Here is a 21,273-nt window from a genome sequence, read left to right as displayed (position 1 = left end):
CGCCGTCTATCCTCCCGAATATCGCCTCGGATTCACTTCTCCGCACGTCCTACCTTCCAGTAAGTGGTCGCTTCTCTGTTCAGAGAGTTATTGCTATTCTTTTCTTCGATCTCCTGTTGAGTTCGTAGGTGTTCAGAATGGTTTGATCCCTATTCAGCTGAATTCCTGAGACCAGACGAAATCCAGGTCTCCTACTCCTCCGCCATCTTGCTCCGCCTCAGAATTCCACTTTTTGGAAGCTTTAGACTCATAGCCATTTGCTGGGATCTTATTAGTTAAAAGTTATGCATAAACTATAACCTATATAAATATTGCAAAATAAGTTGACTTTGTGTCAGTGAGTCAAAATCTCCTCTCTATCAAAATCCCAAAACTCCTAAGTACACTTTTGCTCCGAAATCCACTTCTCCTATTAAATTCTTCATAACCGTGATCCAATATACAAGATACAGTACTTTGAGAAAGTAAAATAATAGAGCACTTGTTATTCACTAATAGAAAAGGTAAATAAACAATCTGTCAAGTGAAGACTGAAATATCTTTATTACATCTTTATTATTGGTAAAGATATATTTGGGGGCAAGCAAACTTTTTAAAACTAAGCTCTAGAATCAGGCAAACTTACTACTCTAATCACAGATAGTGCGGGATTTCTGCAGGTCTCTACCTAGAGGTCAGATTGCATGGGAAAGAGTAACCAAGAATATATTCTTTCTGAATGTATACGAACTTTCAAAAAGAAAGAAATAGCTTTTCCTTTGAAATTCATCACTCAGATAAGTCATTCCACCTCTCTAGGAGTAGTGACCTAGGGTGGGAAGTGGGTCTGGAGTGTTAAAGTAATAGATATTCCTCCACCTGGATGAGAACATCAAGAATGAGGGAGGGGTGTCTCATCCCCCTTTCATGGACTCCTGGAATTTAGAAAAAAACACATTCCAATCAATTCAGGGGAAAAAAAGGCAAGTCTATGTTGACTACAAATAGAATCAAGAAATAAGATTCAAAATTAAGTTATGACAGAAATTCTAAGTAAGTCTTATGAAAAATGACAGAAGACCTTTTTTATGCTTAAAAACATTTATTTGTAAACTTACTCAGATGATTTTTACTCCAGAAGGAAAAGTCAGAACCAGTAGAAAAGAACAAAAGGATTTTAGCTGACTAAAATAAAAATATGTAAAATCTCCTTATAAATTCATATAAAAAAGATTAATACTCCATAGGAAAGTAGTCAAAAATTATTCAGTGAACAAATATAAAAAGATATATGAATGCAAATTAGCACATTAAACTTGTCCAACTCTATTAGTTATAAAAATTCAAATAAAACAATCGTAATATGCATGCTTAAATATCTATATTAATTTCCATAAGACAGTTTGATAGTATGTATTAAATATATTGAATTGTAAATTCTTTGTGGGATTTTACCAAGTTATGGAATTTTTAGGCATGTATGCTTAAAAAATAAAAGTCATATTGGCAAAGATAGAGCTACAATATTTATTGCTGTGCTATTGATAATTGCAAAAATAAATTGAATTAAATGACCTTCAGAGATATAAGCTGAAATAAAATACGGTATATACAATAGAAAACAAAAGCAGTCATAAAACAATACTTAGTGACACGGATCATATCCAATGTATATTGAAATTTAAAAAGACATGCATGGCAAACAGCATGCATATACATAACTCACTAGGATAAAAAGAATCCCTAACGCATTAACATTCTTTCTTATTTCTTTCCAACTACAATAATCATTTAGCATGCAAATGAATAAGGATAATATTAGAGGGATGATTTAAAAGTCATTTTTGTGTGTGTCTGTGTTGAGTGCAGGGTATTGAAGAAGTCTTATCTTCTACTCCAAGCATTTTTGGACTTTCTTCCACTTCATCATCATACACAAAATGCACTAAGAATACAACTCCTTGGATTTTTAATTATGTTTATACCTATTTAGTGACTATCCAGATAAAGATATGAATAGAACATTAGCATCACACCTAAAGGCTTTCTCATATTTTTTCCCAGTCAGTATCCACTTTCTTCCAAGAGGCAGCACTAGTACAACTGGATAATTTTCTTTCCTTATTTTGAACTTCATATAAATGGAATCATACAGTATATCCTCTTGTGTCTAGCTTATATTACTCAAGAATTTTTCTATAAAACTTATCCATGTTGTGGCTGTTTGTATAGTCTCTGTTGTATGAATAAAACACATTTTATTTACCCATTCTCTTGTAATGTGTTCAGTTTGGAACTATTATGATTAAGCTTCTATGATTATACTTTTACTTGTCTTTTGGTTGATATATATACATCCTCATTTCTTTTGTGTTTATATCTACAGCTGGGTATATGTCTCCTGGCTTATATAGTAGGTTATTTAACTTTAGAAAATATTTACATTTAGAAAATAATGCCAAACTCTTAGCCAAGGTGGTAGGTAATGGCCATATTGCCACCAGCAATATATGCAACTTCCAGCTATACTCCAGATCCTTGTCAACACGTAGTATTGTGAGTCTTCACAATTTTAGCCTTTTTGGTGAATATGTCACAGTATCTCATTATATGCAGTCCCTTAATGTCTAATCATGTTGAAAATGTCACCATATATTATTTGGCTATTTGGCTATACGTTTTTCATTGCAAAGTATTTTGTCCAGAACTTTGGAGTAGATGAGATAATGATACCTTCATACATTTGAATCTCTCATTATGCACTCCTCAAAGGTATATAGATCATCAACAGAGCAGGTAAAACCACATAAACACTATACCTTTAGCACAGCTAGGTGATAGAGAGAAAGCACTACCAAGTTCAAATTATCTGTAAGTAGAAAAGATGACACTAGATTCCAGCAAAGATATTGGTCCCTGAAAATTAAAAAGTCCATCTTAAATACAGAAAATACTGAAAAAGTAGACCTGCTAGACCAGAACATTGACTATAGGAAAGAAATCCAAAAGGTGCACACAATATACAAGATGTGATCTTAGAGAAGCAACATTTCTAGGAGAGAAGAGGATTAAATGAAGGAAGAGATAGCTTTTGGAGTCAGATAGAATGGAGAAAAGAAAAGCAAGCAGAGAAAGGGAAAATCCTGAAATAAAAGCAATATAAAAGAAAGCCCAAAGAAGAAGAAGGACACATAATCTCTTTCCCTTTGCCTCTCCTGCAGAAAGGAGACAACTATAAAGGAAACTACATGCCCCTTCTACAGAAGAGAGCATGGAAGAACTAAGATTACAGGAAATTATCTCAAAGAGTAAACCTTGTCCACAAAATGCATATGAAGATCTACCACAGGCAAAACTCGCCTAAGGTAAGAGAGATATGAACAGTAGTGATTTGGTGGGGGGGGTGGGGTGTTATAAGTCCACAGAAAAGAAGCAACAAAGCCATATAAAAAGAAGAAATTATTAGAGGGTAGAAAAAACATAATTTAAAAATCAAAATCCTATTGATTTTAGAAAAACAAATTAAAAGTATAAGTCGATGGCTAAATTAATCAAGATAAAAGAGTATAAAATATGCAAAGTGAAAAAGGTGAAAGACGAACCATTAAAACAGAAGCAATTAAAGTAAACCATGAGAAAAAAATTTGATACCATTTTTTTAAGATTTCATTTATTTGTCAGAGAGAGCACATGCGCACAAGCAGGGGGAGCTGCAGGCAGAAGGAGAAGCAGACTCCCTGCCCAGCAGGGACCCAGGACCCTGGGATCATGACGTGAGCTGAAGGCAGACGCTTAACCGATTGAGCCACCCAGGCATCCCAAAAATTTGATATCATTATAAAAATAAGCTTTAGGGCGCCTGGGTGGCTCAGTTGGTTTAGCGACTGCCTTCGGCTCAGGTCATGATCCTGGAGTCCCGCAATCGAGTCACACATCGGGCTCCCTGCTCAGCAGGGAGTCTGCTTCTCCCTCTGACCCTCTTCACTCTCGTGCTCTCTATCTCTCATTCTCTCTCTCTCAAATAAATAAATAAAATATTAAAAAAAAATTAAAAATAAAAATAAACTTTAAAACTTAGTTAAAATGGCTAGTTTTCTAGAAAAATACAGTTTACCATAACTGTATTGCCAGCAATAGTAATATAGATCAATTTCCATTAAAGATTAAAGTTATCAATAAACTACCCCCCAAAAAATACCAGACCCAGATTGTTTCAAAGGGCAATTCTAGACAACCTTCAAAAGCAAAATAGTCTCAATGCTTAAAAAAAAAAACCCTGGAGAATACGAATAAGGAAAAATTTCCAACATTTTTTATGAAGAAAGTAACTCATGATACCTAGAACAGATAAGAACAAAAATAATATTATGAAGAAATAACACTTGAGAATATCAAAGCAAAAATACTAAATACTGTATTTCTAAACAGAATCCAGCACCAGAATATGAAAATAATGTGCCCTGACCAAATAGGATTTATTACAAAGATGAAAGGTTTTCCAATATTAGGATTCTATACTATACTATACTATACTATAATAATAAACTATAATACTATACTATACTAATATATAATAAACAAGTGTTAAGAAAAGAGAAAAAAACATAAGATTTCAGTAAATCTGAAAAAGCCATTGACAAATTTCACATTTAGATTAGAATGGCATGTTTCTTTTAAGAAACAGAAGGGGAAGTTAGTTAAAGAAAAAGAAGCACACTATGACCATGACCTTTACTGCTTCTGACTGCTACCCTGCGGTGCTCCATACCTCTTCCCCGTGACTTCTCTCAACACATCCTTCTTTCTCAAACTATAGATCAGTAAGGATCACAGTGGTATAGAACAACAACACAGAAGCAACCTTCTCCTGAGCCATGTTGCTGCTACTGGAGATTGGCTTAAAATGAATAAGTATGATGGATTCATAAAAGTTTCCAGCAGCTGTAAATGAGAGCTGCAGGTACTAAAAGCTTTGGACCTGCCTGCAGCTGAGGGTTTTCAAAGAATGTTAAAGAGGGGTGCCTGGGTGGCTCAGTTAGTTGAGCAGGAGACTCTTGATTTTGGCTTAGGTCATGATCTCAGGGGCGTCAGATCTAGCCCCTCGTGGGGCTCCATGCTCAGTGTGGAGTCGGCTTGCCCCTCTCCCGCTGACCCCTCCGCCCGCTTGTGCTCTCTCTCTCTCTCTCTCAAATAAATAAATAATAAAAATCTTAAAAAATTTTTAAGTCTTCTAAAAAATTAAAAAAAAAAAAAGAATGTTGGAGAACACAAAATTGTAAGAGATAATGACAGGATACCTGGGTGGCTCAGTTGGTTAAGCTACTGCCTTCAGCTCAGGTCATGATCCTGGAGTCCCTGGATCGAGTCCCGCATTGGGCTCCCTGCTCGGCAGGGAGTCTGCTTCTCCCTCTGATCCTCCCCCTTCTCATGTGCTCTCTCTCTCTCTCATAGATAAATAAAACCTTGAAAAAAGAGAAAGATAATGACAGTCGCTGTTGCCAACAGATTGAATTCACCTAGAGGTATCGTGAGGAGCTCGTTTAGGTAGGTGCTGGAGCAGGAGAGCGTTAGGAGAGGAAATATGTCACAGAAGTAATGCTGGATATTTCCCCACAGGAGGAAAGCCTGATCATAGAGATCATGTGGGCTACAGTTCCCAACCTTGCCACCATATAGACCCCAGCTACCAACACATTATGTACATTTCAGGACATGATGACATTGTAGTAACTATTCTCTCCTTCAATTTATCTATTGATTGTTTTAATACCATCAGTTCTGTTTTAATGCTGCACTTACTCTTCAGTGTAGTGGAAAGTTAAGGGGACGATATATAGTGGTATCCTCTCTCATTTTTCAGCACAACCCATTTCCTGGCTCAACAATCTAGAAAAACACAATAAACGACAGCAACAATTACTGAAAAACAAAACAAAACTTCCTGGCATATTACACAAGGAACAGATGACAGCATTTTATTTTTTCCAGGCAATTCTATTGATATTTTCTTTTTTAGAATCACTTAATTTTACAAAAATAATTTATACTAATTTTAAAGACATTCAAACAAGATAAAAGTAAAATAGAAGAGCAGTAAAAGTCATCTCACATTTTTTTAAGATTTTTTAAATTTATTTGAGAGAGAAAGAGAGAGCAATAGCACAGGGAAGGGCAGAGGGAGAGGGACAAGCAGACTCCCCACTGAGAAGGGAGCCCAATGTGGGGCTCAATCCCAGGACCCTGAGATCATGACCTGAGCCGAAGGCAGACGCTTAACCAACTGAGCCACCCAGGTGCCCCTCTCATATTTTATTATACACACACATACTAAGTAAAATACCAGTAAGTAATCATATATAAAGGGACAAATAGCCACATAGATATACAGAAGAACAGATCAAAATCATTTTATTGAAATGGTTTTGTGCTACACAAACTTTTATAAATAAAAATATTTTATAACTTTTCATCATCATAGAAGAAACAAAATAACCCACTTTTAAATGGAAGAAATTGCTTAAATTCTGATCATTATAACCTATATGATATACCTGTGATGTTATGGAAGTTTCATGTCTCGTGTGAACAAGATACCTGCTGTCTCTTTAGAAAGAGAAGAGGTGTTCTTAGATATGTGCCCTAGTCCTTGACAAAAATTGGTGGTTTCATCTGTTTTGTTCATTTTTCTTACTTTCCTTCCTTCCTTTATTTTCTCTGCAATTGTTGAAGTTACCACGTGGTATCTTTTCTTTCCCCATTCCCAGTGTAGTCAGTTCTGTATATCTCTGATATACATAGTGTGTGAATTCACATGGAATCCTCTTCCAGATCATCTGAGAGGCATTCGTTCTCCACTTTGAGGTATAATTTAAGGACTTGTTATGCTTTTATCCACTTTAACTGGGAGTGTGGGGACAGATGGAGGAAAGAATTTTGTCTGTATCTCATATTTAATGAACAGGGTCTTGTGCTTTTTCCTGAGATTTTATGTGTTGAGTCAGAATTCACTCCACCTACTCAAGAGAGGAAGTTATGCCCATTGGGATAGTCTTAGAATTCAGCTCATTGCTAAAATTGAGTATGGAGCTTTGGAGACTTTGCTTACATTAGTAAAGCCCTTCTTAAATTGGAGTTTATGGATCTGAAAACTTGGATAGGAAGTTTATTTTCACTAATCTCTAAATTAAAATTTAACATTACCTTCAAGTCAGAATCTTAGTAATTGATCATGTTAAAATATGTAATTATCTATGACTTTGTTATCAACAGAATCACATATATTTTCCTATCACATAAAGTTGTACCTGTCAAAGGGGTTCTTAGGATAAAATGGAGTACTGATCATGAACATTTATAACCATCACTACTTCAAATTATAGTAATTATTAGATCTGCTACCAGATCCTGTGATTTAATTCACTAATAAAGAAATCACAAATTTATTTTAAATATTTTGATGTCAATAGTTTAGTTTATTACAATGTTTAATCATATGTAGATCTGGCCACCTAAATAATCTCTGATCCAAAAAAAAGATTAGGAACCTCTACATTCGAGAGAGTCAGTACTGGTTGTATGTAATATCTCTTCTTAATCTCTTCCATGTATGTAATATCTCTTCCTAATGGTGATTTGTAGCCTCAGTCATAAAAGGAAGAGGAATATAGATTTGTCTTCAGCATCAGTCTGTTTATCTCAAAAATGATGGCATTAGTAAGAATTCCCACAATTTTGTGAATACAGAAATTTCTATCACCATATTTTGATGTTCATTTCATGGATTTTTTGAACTATTTTTTGTATTTTACTTTATATATTTATTTTATTTATATTTAGATCAGTAATTCTGTAATTTGTGTTTATTTATCATCCTTACTGGTAAGTCAGGTTCACATTTTTGTTTCTTTCAATATTATGTAAATGGACGCTATGGAACTTAAACAGAAAGTAGCCTCATTCTTACATTTGGGGGTGGGAAGGAATGAGGAGCGCTATGAGAGAGTGAGTATGCAGAGCTGGGGAAACACTTAGATATGAGACTTTGGAGAAGGGAAAATGTAGGGGGAAAGAAGTACCTTTCTGAGTCTCAGGTTTTATCATTAAGAAAATGATAAGTTGCATTAGATATGCTTTACTACCATTATTGATCTGCATTATTTTTCTGGAATTTTCTGCATTTTGATAAACTAGGTAGGAAATTCTAAAGTGTTTAGGCATAGGAGTAGAAAGCTAGAAAATGTCATCTCCTTTATCTTCATATAATCTAAGTGAGGAAAATTACTTTATAATAATTCCTTCAATTCTTTACTAATACAGAAATAACCAAGACCACATAGAATTTCTATTGAGGATTCTTAGGTAATTCAGTTATTAGTATTGTCACTGCAATATTATGAGTTTCCAATTATATAATTTCTTTTAAATTTATTCATTGATGTTGTTCTGTGAAGAGCTTTCCCTTTTCTACTACTTTTTATTTTATTGTCATTATTATTTTTGTATCAGTAAGGACCTGTAGATTTTCATAAACCATCCGTTTTGATGTTCAAATTGTCCTAAATTTGTCCAGGAGAAGCTCTTTCCTTTTGATGTATCTCCATAAATTTGGGGCACTTATTTATTCTGTGGAATACAAAGTGATTCTAGGTTCATCTTGAATTTTAGGTACCCCCACCTTGGAATCGAACATTTCTCCATGAAGTCCTGGTTTCTTTCAGTGGGGTGTGGTAGTTAGAAACCAAATTATCATTGGATAATAGGCATAAACTTTGTTACTTGGATTTCATTGCTTCTAGGCCCATTCATTAGAAAGAGTAAGAATAATCTATTAATCAGATCAGGTCATTCTTCTGTTCAAACCCTTCAACAGCTTCCCATTTCACTTAGAGGAAGTCAAACCTTTCAAACTTGCCTTAAGGCCCATTTCACCTCCATCCACCACCATCCCTCTGATACCACCTTTCATGACTCTGCCCCTCCTTCACTCGCCTTGAATCACACTCTCCAAACTACAGTTCCTTAAAAGTGCCCGAACATGCTCTTCTTTCAGAGATTATATTTGATGTTCTCTTTGCCTAAAGTTTTCTTTTCTCAGTCACATAGCTTGATTCCCTACTTCCTTCAGGTTTCTAGTAAATATTAGATTTCTCGGAGTCTGACCTCCATGTTTGAAAGAGCAAGTCTCTCCTCCCTCCGGTGCCCAACACCCTCCTCTGCTTTAGTTTATTCCAAAGCACTGATCATCACTGGATATAGTACATATTTTCTTGTTCATGGGTTCATGGGAGCAAACACTCCCAATGAAGATAGAAATTTTTGTTTGGCCCATAGTTGCCCAGCAAATACTATTGATTGACTGACTAAATGGATGAATTTTAATGGTGTATTGAGGCTCAGGGATTATTCTGAATGGTGGGAGAATTAATAGTGAATAATTAAGGGAGTCATCCAGAGGGAAGTCATCTTGAGATCTAATAGAAAGGAGTCAAAGTATGCAATAATTTGGAAAGCAAATATGTAAATTAAAATTATAGTGAAAACTAAAAATTAGAAATCATTTTGTCCCTTTCTGCCATCCCTACCCAATCTTCACCCCATTTGACACCTCCACAAGACAAATCTTATTTTCAATGGTTCTAACAACAGCTAGAAGTCTTATGAAAATACTATTTCTTCTTGTTTACTAGCAACTAGATTCCCTTCAAATTCTACTAAGAAACGTCCATTGCTTCCATAACCCTCTTCTGTATTAAAATGCAAACTCCTGAGGGGATTTACACATTCAGCCATTATTAGACATTACAACTTTAAAATAGGTTTGATTAAGAAATTTTAGTTTAGCAAGGACAAATTACAGAAAGGAAGGTTTCTGATGTATATATATTTAAACTAGGTAAGAGTGTAGGCTAGGAAGTCTGTTTCCTGAGTGGCTAGACTAGACATAGTCAAAGGATACTGGGTGTTGGGAGTAGGGGAACCTAAAAAGGAAGTGAGGGTCACCAAAAACAAATCATTCAGACATTTTAGTTTAAGATGGCCCTTGATTTGAAACTAATTGGTTATTCTTAAAAACAAGAATAAAACTTTAGATAAGATCTATGTTCAAAGCTGCTATCTCTTTTAAAAAGTGCTGTTTCCTATGCTGACTGAGAAAGTAACCCACCATTTAGAACTTTTTTAAGTGATTCTTTGACATCCTTGTTCCTAAGGCTGTAGATAAGGGGGTTAAGCATGGGAATCACTGTGGTATAAAACACAGAAGCCACCTTCTCCTGTGTTATGTCACTGGCAGATGGTTTAAAATACATGAAGATGATGGACCCATAGAAGACCCCAACAGCTGCAAGGTGGGAGCTGCAGGTACTGAAAGCTTTGGACCTGCCTTTGGCTGAGCGGATGCATAAGATGGTAGAAAGAATGAAGGCATAAGAGATGAAGATGGCTAAAGCACATGCAAATACATTGAATCCAACTAAAATCATCACCAAGAGTTCCTTGGTGTAGTCTCTCGAACAAGATATATTCAGAAGGGGGAGGATGTCACAGAAATAATGGTGGATGACATTAGTTCCACAGAAGGACTGACTAGATATGTAGCTGGTATGGACCAAGGCTCCAAAGGCACCCACTGTATACACACTGGTGACCAGTAGAAAACAGATTCTGTGGGACATGGTGACATTGTAGAGCAAGGGGTTACAGACGGCAACATAACGGTCATAAGCCATTGCTGTCAGCATGTAGGAGTCATCAATACCAAAGAAACAGAAGAAAAAGAGCTGGGTCATGCATTCAGGAAAGGAGGTGAGATTCTTCTCTGAAACAAAGTTCAACAACAGCTTGGGAATTATGACAGTGGAGTAGCAGAGATCTATGAAGGACAAATTACTGAGAAAATAATACATGGGCATGTGAAGCTGAGAACTGATTCTGATTAAAAAAATCAAGCCCAAATTTCCCACCATGCAGACCATATAGATCAATAGAAACAGGAAGAAGAGAGGGAGCAGGAGTCCTGGCTGGTCTGTTAACCCCTCAAGGATAAACTCAGTTACCGAAGAATGATTTCCTGTATCCATCCTCCCACTTGTGATAAGCTGAGAGGTTCAGGGAAGAGGTTCTTATTAGACACACATTGTCATCTGACAGAGTTTAGTGATCCAAGATCTGATGAATGACATGATTTCTAACTGACACGGAATTTCCAGAAACCAAGAGACTGAAACCTGCTTTCAGTTGCAGCTTTTATCAAGATGTTGATGGTTCATTTGGCTTCAGTGTTTATTACTCCCATGTCACATTTAGAAGTAAAACTTGTTTTGTCTTCACAAATTGAATTTTAGACTCTCCTAGAAATGAAAAATAACCCTTGTGTTATTCAGTCACCTTTAGAGAAACTACAGAGCTGCTGCCAGGCTTTGCTGGTTTTCAATCTGCAGCAACCTGTGTTCTCCTCTGATGTCTCAGAACTTAACCTCTCCCTTGCTGGCATCCCTTGGATTTCCTCCTTTGGCTCTGGTATCTTCAATTTGCTTATTCAGTCTTGGACCCCAGTCTCACAGAGCTTTGGTTTCCTCCAAGTTTTCCATCTCCATTCTGAGTTGCTGGTGTTGACTTTTCTTTCTTCTTCCCATGTTATTACCCTGATAGGAGAGGAATGAAGGCGTGCTGGAGATGGCAGGAACAGGGCAGGGCTAGAAGGAAAGCTGTTGTCAGGGGCTACAGGAAGAGAAGAACTAAGAGCAGTGACAGCAGGGGTTGCTTGCATTTACTGAGCCCCTATCACGTGGCAGTCACAATATTAAGAACATTTTTCAAAGATTTTATTTATGTGAGATAGAGAGCGAGAACGAGAGAGATAGAGAGAGAGAACATGAGCAGGGGGTAGGGTAGAGGGAGAGGGAGAAGCAGGCTCCCTGCCGAGCAAGGGAGCCTGATGTGGGACTCGATCCCAGGACCCTGGGATCATGACCTGAGCTGAAGGCAGACGCTTAACCGTCTGAGCCACCCAGGCGCCCCTAACTACATTTTATTTATGATCTCATTTACGCTTTATAACAACTCCATGAAAGAGATAATGTTATTTTTTTAAAGATTTTATCTATTTATTTGACACACACAGAGAGAGAGATTGAAAGCAAGCACAACCAGGGGGAGTGGTAGAGGGAGAGGGAAAAGGCTCCCCACTCAGCGGGGAACCCAGTGCGGCTGGATCCCAGGACCCTGGGATCATGACCTCAGCTGAAGGCAGATGCTTAACCGACTCAGCCACCCAGGCTCCCCTAGATAGTGTCATTATATCCATTTTGTAGATCAACTGAGAGACAAAGAGATTAAGTAAATCCATGTCCTAAGTCATCAAACATGAAAACAGTACATTTCACTATTTTACAAATGAGCTTATGCAAATATTCCACGCTTACACAGCTAGTAAGCATTGGAGCCAGAACTCATATCTTTGTCTGTTTTATTACAAATAAAACCATGTGCCTGTGAACCAACTTTTTTTCTGAACCTGACTACTTTATTATAACTCCTCTGCAGTGTTAATTATTATGCTACTTTTATTATTGTTCTGTTCAATCCCTTTCTCCGATATTTTCTTCCTGTTATTAATGAGAGAATATTAGGGTAGTATAGTGTAGCTTTTGGTAAGCATTTAAAGCATTTTATCCTCATGCGTATGTAAGATGGTCTTGTTCCTTCAATAGCTTTAAGGTAGAAAACAGAAAGGAAAGATTTGCATGTGCACACTTACACACACACACACACACACACACACATTATTCTGTGCTAAAATGATTCTCAATATCCAATTCCTAAAAGTATGAACTTGCTCGATAACAACCACAACAAACCATGTGACCATGCAAATTCTTCCAGTTAGCTTTTCAATTTTGAGATATCGTGTAAAATAGGAATATTACCTTTTTGAAGAGAATATGGAAAATAGTAAGAAAATAGGCCTCCAGTCACAAAGGCTGGAAAAAACCAGGGCCAAGGATACCAAGATTCCATGAGGGCCAAAAAACATTTTAGCAAGTGGGTAAAAAAATAACAAGTCCTTTCTAGGTTCCTTGGATGTTACGTGAGCAACTTTTTCTCTACCGTTTCCAAAACCAAACCAAAATGTTGCTCTATCTGGTCCAGACTTAGCAGTGTTTCACAGACTACCCCGCGTTTATCTAATTTTGCTCATATTCCTGTGAACATGGAAAGATTAAAACCCATCTTTTCTCAAAACCAATTTAAAAGTATCATCTCGGGACGCCTGTGTGGTTCAGTCAGTTAAGCATCCAACTCTTGGTTTCAGCTCAGGTCATGATCTCAGAGCCCTGAATTAAGCCCCAGGCTGGGCTCTGTGCTCAGCGGGAAGTCTGTTTGAGATCCTCTCCCCCCCCTCTCCCTGGCCCTACCTACACCCCTTCCAAAATAAATCTTTAAAAAAACAAAAAGTATCATCCTTTCTAGTCATTTTTTTTGGTGGAATCTTCAGGGTTTTCTATATATAGTATCATGTCCTCTGCCAATAGTGAAAGTTTTACTTCTTCCTTACCAATTTGGATGCCTTTTATTTCTTTTTGTTATGTCATGTGGCTAGGACTTCCAGTACTATGTTGAATAAATGTAGTAAGAGTGCACTCACTATCAGGGAAATGCAAATCAAAACCATATCACCACATACCTGTCAGAATGGCTAAAATCAACAACACAAGAAACAACAGATGTTGGCAAGGATGTGAAGAAAAAAGGACCCTCTTGCACTGTTGATGGGAATGTAAACTGGTGCAGTCACTCTGGAAAACAGTATAGGGATTCCTCAGAAAACTAAAAATAGAACCACCCCATGATCCAGTGATCGCACTACTGGGGATTTACCCAAAAAATACAAAAACACTAATTCAAAGGGATGCATGCACCCTTATATTTATAGTAGCATAATTTGCAGAGGCTAAAATATGAAAGCAACCCAAGTATCCATTGATGAATGGATAAAGAAGAGATGGTATCTATATACAATGAATATTACTTAGCCATAGAAAAGAATGAAATCTTGCCATTTGCAGTGACATAGATGGAGCTAAAGATGCTAAGTGAAATAAGTCAATCAGAGAAAGACATGTATCATATGACCTCACTGATATGAGGAATTCTTAATCTCAGGAAACAAACTGAGGGTGGCTGGAGTGGTGGGGGGTGGGAGGGATGGGGTGGCTGGGTGATAGACATTGGGGAGGGTATGTGCTATGGTGAGCGCTGTGAATTGTGCAAGACTGTTGAATCACAGATCTGTACCCCTGAAACAAATAATACCTTATATGTTATAAAAAAAAAAAAAAAGAAGAAGAAGAAGATAGCAGGAGGGGAAGAATGAAGGGGAGTAAGTCGGAGGGGGAGATGAACCATGAGAGACGATGGACTCTGAAAAACAAACTGAGGGTTCTAGAGCGGAGGGGGGTGGGGGGATGGGTTAGCCTGGTGATGGGTGTTAAAGAGGGCACGTTCTGCGTGGAGCACTGGGTGTTATACGCAAATAATGAATCATGGAACACTACTTCAAAAACTAATGATGTAATGTACGGTGATTAACATAACATAATAAAATTAAATTAAAAAATAGAATAACAAAAAAAAAAGAAATGGGTGATTTAATTACAGTTCTAGAATAGGTTTCTCATCCTAGAACTGCAAACAGGAGAGAATGAACAGGCAGAATGAATAAATAAAAAGTGTCAGAGACAATGCCAGGAGTCTCTTCCTTTCATTTCATAGACAGCAACAGGCTTATGTATTGATTACAGAAACAAAGTGGCCCCTGCCTGAAAGGTCACGAAAAAAAGGAGGGGCTGGGCAGTGTTGGGCTAACCAGACAGGCAGACCAGGGACAAGCAAAGCAGGGAAAACTAAATAAGCAGATAAAACCAAGCATGTTGGGCAGGAGGAAAAGGTTAGCTTTCCGGACTCTTGTGAATCCATTGTTGGAAAAGCATAAAGTGGGGAAGGACATAATTTTCGACCCTAAGTATAGCACTTTATGAGGTAGGCTAGGAGTCAGAAGCTAGGGTTTTTATTCATAGGTTAACCCATTGCTAGCTCAGAGATGTTGGATAGTAAGTAGGTTAATGTCAGTGTCCTTTAAGGAGGAATTCCTGACTAAGCCTTATAATATTAATGCATGTGCAAATGCTCTTTAAACTTCAAAATTCAATATAGATGAGAAATATCAATACGACTGGACTTGTCTTGGGGAAGAAAAGCAAGAGTTTGAGGTCAGAAAAGCAGACAAACAACTGGTGGAAGGAGAAAGGGTCTCCATGCAGTTCACCCCAGCTGTCATAAAGCAGACGCTGCCTACCTGTGTGGTCTTGTCCAAAGAGCGTGGGTCATGAGAATTTTTAACTGCCTTCCAAAATTCAATTTCAACTATAATATCTTATCAAAGGTAGATGGAACTTTATGACTTACCTGAATATTATCACCAGGTAAAGTGATGCTGGGCCTACATGACTTTTTATGTTTGGTCTCACATAGTGCATGCACGTGCACACACACACACATTTACAAGACAATTGTATCATCAAACACTAATGGCCCAGAATCTCTCTGATTCTGGCAAAATCATAGAGTTGATTCTGCATAAGAATTCAAGGAGTATTGAGGAAGAGTAACAGTTTAAGACCAACTAAGCACAGCAAAAAAAGTAATTCTACTGATGCTCAGTGCTCTATTTATTGAAGGAAAGTTTTATTTGGATCTGTTTGGATCTGAAGGAGATGATTTGAAGCAAAATTTCCCATTGGGGCTTATCATCCCTATGGTTGGACTCTATAGGGAAGAAACAATTACAAAGGACATATTTGTTGGCAATGTAGTAGGCATTCCTATTGATCCCTGGGGTGTTTAAAATAAACATCAAATTTTCCCCTTAAGTGTTAAGATTAATGATTCTATAGCAAACATCAAACTTTTGACACTGTGTTAAAAATTAAATTGCTTTGTCAAAACCACAAAATTTTATTAAATTTTTCCTTAGCATTTTTGACTTTCTATAACCCAGCCAAACCCATTTCATCATCCACCAACATAGAAGAACTTTTTATTCGTAACTCATCTAACCATTTTAGAGGATTATACATGGAGAAAAAGAATAAGCAACCTGTTTCCTTTCTGTGATTTCAAAAGGTGTGGAAAGCATATATCCAAGCAATTTTCCAGGTCAGTCCTAATTTCAAATATGTGATATTTTTGCCAATCTAAATTGTCAGAATTGTCTTTTCATTTCTTTTTTTTAATTTAAAAAGTATTTTTTCTTATGTTATGTTAATCACCATACATTACGTCATTAGTTTTGATGTAGTGTTCCATGAGTCATTGCTTGCGTATGACTGACATACAAGCAACTGCTCATATTTAAAGTGTGCAGTTAGGTAAATTTGGCATATTTAACCATGAAACCATCACCAAAACTAAGAAAATGAACATATTCATCCCCTTAGTAATCCTTCCCTCTCAACCTTCCTCCACCCATTCCCAAGGCAACCAGGAATCTATTTTCTGTTTCTCTAGCTTGCACTTTCAAGACTATTATACTTACAGAACCATACTATATATAGTCTTTGCTTGACTTCTTTTGTTCAGCCTAATTATTTTGAGACTCATTCATGGTCTTTTGTGGATCGATAGTTTCTTTATTCTTTTCTTTTCTTTTCTTTCTTTTTTCGCATATGAGTGTCTAATTTTTTGAACACTGGCAGATTGCCTTGGCATATGATTTTGTTGAGATCAATTGACCATGTATGTGTGGATCTATTTTTTTTAAGTCTTTATTCTACTCCATTTATCTATCATCTATCTTGAGTCCTATATCACACTGTCTTGTTAACTGTAGCTTCAGAATATACTTTGAAGATTATAATGTAGACCCTCCAGCATTGCTCTTCTTTATGAAAGTTTTTTTTCATTCCAGGCCTTTTGTATTTCCTTATGAATTTTAGAAACAGTATATCAATCTTTACAAAATGCTTACTGGGCTTTTGAATAAGGTTATATTGAATCTATGAATAAATTTGAGGAGAGCTAGCATCATGATAATGAGTATGCTGATGCAGGAATACAGCATATTCAGTTTTTCTTTAATTTCTCTCAACAAAGTCTTGCTTAGAAAGATTTTGCACTTATTAAGCCAGATTTACCACTAAGGATTTCATTTGTTTGGGGCTTTTTGCAAATGGCATTTTAAATTTTAGTTTCCTTTTGTTCATTGGTAATTATTGAAAATGATGGATTTTTATATAATAATTGTTTTGTATTTTTTAATTTTATTTGAAATCAATTAATTAACATATTGTGTGTTATTAGTTTCAGAGGTAAAATTTAGTGATGCATCAGTTGCACATCACACCCAGTGCTCATTACATCACGTGCCCTCCTTATTGCCCATCACCCAGTTACCTCACCCCACTCCCACCGCCCCTCCACCAACGCTGTTTGTTTCCTAGAGTTAAGAGTCTCTTAGGGTTTGCCTCCCTCTCTTATTTTGACAGATTTGAATAAAGAAGATGTAGCTATATATATGTGGATATATATATTTGTTTCCTACAATCTGGCTAAAATCAATTGCTTTTATAGTAGCTTTTTTTTTTTTTTTTTTGTAGTTTTCATAGGATTTTCTACCTGGACAATCCATTTTACTTCTCCCCTTCTGAACTAGATAAACTGTATTTGTTGGTATTGTTGTTGATGTTTTGCCTTATTGCTCTGAAGTCTACTTTACCTCACACTGAAGTGAATTTCTTGTAGACAGCACAGGGTTGAGTTGGGTTTTTTTAGCCATTGTCAGATAACTGACAAATGTAGATCATTTACAATTAAACTGATTATTGGTATGTTAGGGCTTAAGTTTACTATTTTACTATTCATTTTGTTTTTTCTTCTGTTTCTTTCCTCTGATTCCCCTTCTTGACTTCTTGTGGACTACTTGATATTTTTTAAGAATATTATTTTAATGTATTTATAGTAAATGAAATTTTAAAGTAAACATACTAGCTGTTAAAATGTATAAAAACTAAATTTCCATTTAAAAAAGGAGAAAAAAATAAATGTAATAAAACTAGAAGAAATAAAACAAGTGCCAATTGTATACTTGGGGATGAAAATATAGTTATTGAAATATAAATTAATTGATATTTGGATTAAACTCTAGATTGGATATAGTTGAAGACATATTTAGGGAACTAGACATTATCACTGAAGAATTAGAGAATCAGAAAAATGAGTCCTGAGGATTCACCCAGAATGCATCAGGGAGAGAAAAAAATTATTTAAAAAAAGCAAAAAGACAGTTAAGAGACAGAGAAGATATACTGAGAGCCTCCACTTTGATTCTTTGGATAAATACCTAGTAGTGCAATTGCTGGGTCATAGGGTAACTCTATTTTTAACATCTTGAGGAACCTCCATACTGTTTTCCACAGTGGCTGCACCAGTTTGCATTCCCACCAAGAGTGTACAAGAGTTCCCCTTTGTACATATCCTCCCCAATACCTGTTATTTCTTGTGTTTTTTATTTTAGCCATTCTGACAAGTGTGAGGTGATATCTCATAGTAGTTTTGATTTGTATTTCCCTGATGATGAGTGCTGTTAAGCATCTTCTCATGTGTCTATTGGTCAACTGTATGTCTTCTTTGGGAAAATATTTAATCATGTCTCTGCCCATTTTTTTAATCTAATAAGTGTTCCAGAAGAAAAGAATGGAAGGAGAGCCTGATAATAATCTACTTGAAAAGATATTTCATGATAATTTTCCATAATTGAAAAAAGACAGGAATCCTCAGAGTAAAAGTTAAGTTAGATAACTATATTTTTTCTAAGATTCCTGTGTTGGTTCACCTATTTCTTCCACCTTTCCTATGAATTCTTGAATATATTTATAATAGATATTTTGATATCCCTTTCTGATAGTTCCAACCTACAGCTTCTCTGTGGATCTGTTCTTGGTGATATTTTTCCTTGAATGGAACATTTTCTTGCCTTTTCCATCACACACACACACACACTTATATATACTTATTTATTTAGGAGGGAGGTATACCAGGAACTGTACAGAAGAACAGTAGAGATTGAGGGATACTCCTGCTGTGTTTTTTCCCCAGCTGTGGGAACTCTTTCCTATATCTCACAAAATGAGTGATGCTTATTTAGACTCTACCAAGTGTTAAGCTCATATGTGACTAAATTGTAAGTTTAAGAATGTTGAACTGACCTCTGTTTAGTTCAATGCCAGGTCTTCCCCACTGCCAGCTGGTGACAGCTATTGACATAATTGTTGCAATTTCTTAGACACAATTTACAAAACAGACAATAAGAAATAGACAAACTTGAGAGTTCTATTCTCATAATTTACATTTGTAATTACAAACCTTTAGTCAAAGAAATAGCTGGCCCCACATGATTTGGTGGGCAAATACTTTCAAATATTTAAAGAAGAAATAATGCTAAATCTTAAGCCAAGCATTTAAGAAACAGTAGATGAAAGAACATTCTCCAACTCAATTTATGAAAACAGCATTACCTTATCCAGAACCAGACAAGGGCAATTTCAAAAAAAAAAAAAAAAAGAAATGAAAAAGAATATCACAGGGCAATGTACCTCATGGATATAGATGTGAAAATCCTTAAAAAATACTAGGCAAGCTGAATGCAGTAATGTCTAAAAGATATAATATACAATGACCAAGTGCATGTTCAGTTTAACATTTTAAAACAAGTGATGTATGTACTACCTTAACAGATTAAATGAGGAAATTCATCTAACCATGTCAATAGATGCCGAAAAAGTGGTCAACAAAATTGCCCCCCCAACTTATGACAAAAAAGACTAAATAAGTCATAATAAGAAGGGGTCTGTTTCAATTTAATGAAGGGCACTTATTAAAAACCAACAGCTACTATCATATTTAATGTGGAAATATTGAAGGTGTTTTCCTGAAAATCAGGGTCAAGGCAAACATATCTACTTTTACCATTTATATTCAATACCTATTGGAGGTTTTACTTCCAGTACAATGAAATAAAGAGTGAAGAAACAAAAGGCATAAGTATTGAAAAGGAGAAATAAAACTCTTTTTTTTCACGGCTATCAGAAATGTATATGAAAAAATCCAAGACATCACCCCCAAACCTTCTAAATCTAATGAATAAATCCACCAAGGTCTCAGTTTTAAAATCAATATGCAGATATAATTATATTTCTATTTATTTCCTGAAAATAATAGAAAAATGAAATGATATTCTAATACAGTAACATCACAACCAGAAAAGTCCAAAAATAAATTTCACCAAATATATAAAAGATCTCTTCAATGAAAATTGCAAAACATCATTGAGAAAAATTAAGAAAGAAATAATTGGAGGGATATTCCATGCTCATGATTTGGAAGACTCACTGTTTTAAGATGCAAATTCTCCTTAATTGACTTATGAATTCAGTAAAATACCAATATAAATCCCCACAGCCCTTTGACAAGATGATTCTAAAATTTATAAAAGACAGAAAGGGCCTAGAATAACTAAAACAATCTCAAAAAACAAAGTTGGGAGATTTTGATTGTATTGCTTTAAGACTGACAATAACACCAGCATATTAATGACAGTGTGGGACTGTCATGAGAATTGACAAATATGTCAATTAAACAAAATAGGGTGGCTAGAAATAGACTCTTTTTAAAAAAGATTTTATTTATTTATTTGAGAGAGAGAGAGAGCATGCGCACAAACAAGGGGGAGGGGCAGAAGGAGGGAGAGAAGCAGACTCCCTACTGAACAGGGAGCCTGATGTGGGACTCGATCCCAGGACCCCAGGATCATGACCTTAGCTGAAGGCAGACGCTTAACCAACTGAGCCATCTAGGCACCCTAGAAATAGACTCTTAATTGCTCAATAAAAATAATTTCTGATATAGGCACTAAAGGAATTCAGTGGAGAAAAGAAAATAATTTCAACAGATGGTGCTGATCGACTGGGTATCTGCCTACAAAAAGTGAACCTGGTTCCATACCTCACACCATACACTGGAGACAGGTTACAGAAAAAAGCATAGGAGTGTATCTTTGTGACTAGGAGGCAAATAATTCTTAGGCAGAATACAAAGAACAATATCAGTAAAAGAAAAAAATGATGAAATTAAAATTAAAAATTTCTGATAATCAAAAGACACCATTAGAAAAAGAAAAGAAAAGGCACAACACAGGTTGGAAGAAAATAACACACACACACAAATATATAGCACACACGT

The 21,273-nt window shown here is 36.0% G+C and overlaps 1 protein-coding gene across 2 annotated transcripts; it reads right to left on the bottom strand.

Moving 5' to 3' along the window:
* Nucleotides 1-10,115: 10,115 nt before the first annotated feature.
* Nucleotides 10,116-18,055, bottom strand: LOC112840552 (olfactory receptor 8D2-like). 2 transcript variants are annotated; one of them, XM_073904044.1, is made up of 2 exons: nt 18,045-18,055; nt 10,116-11,064 (listed from the first exon to the last, which is right to left on the bottom strand). In XM_073904044.1, exons 1-2 carry the CDS (start codon nt 18,053-18,055, stop codon nt 10,116-10,118), a joined length of 960 nt encoding a protein of 319 aa, XP_073760145.1. The 2 variants fall into 2 exon arrangements, with proteins under 2 accessions (XP_073760145.1, XP_025749765.1); XM_025893980.2 differs by lacking the exon at nt 18,045-18,055 and having other exon boundaries at nt 10,116-11,069.
* Between the last annotated feature and the right edge of the window lie 3,218 nt (nt 18,056-21,273).

The sequence above is a fragment of the Callorhinus ursinus genome, unplaced genomic scaffold (genome assembly GCF_003265705.2).
Source record: "Callorhinus ursinus isolate GAN/ISIS: 27379988/994484 unplaced genomic scaffold, GSC_fseal_2.0 scaffold19, whole genome shotgun sequence".
Taxonomy (NCBI): domain Eukaryota; kingdom Metazoa; phylum Chordata; class Mammalia; order Carnivora; family Otariidae; genus Callorhinus; species Callorhinus ursinus.
The sequence above is the reverse complement of the archived record's forward strand: the minus strand, read 5'-3'. Positions and strand labels throughout refer to the sequence as shown.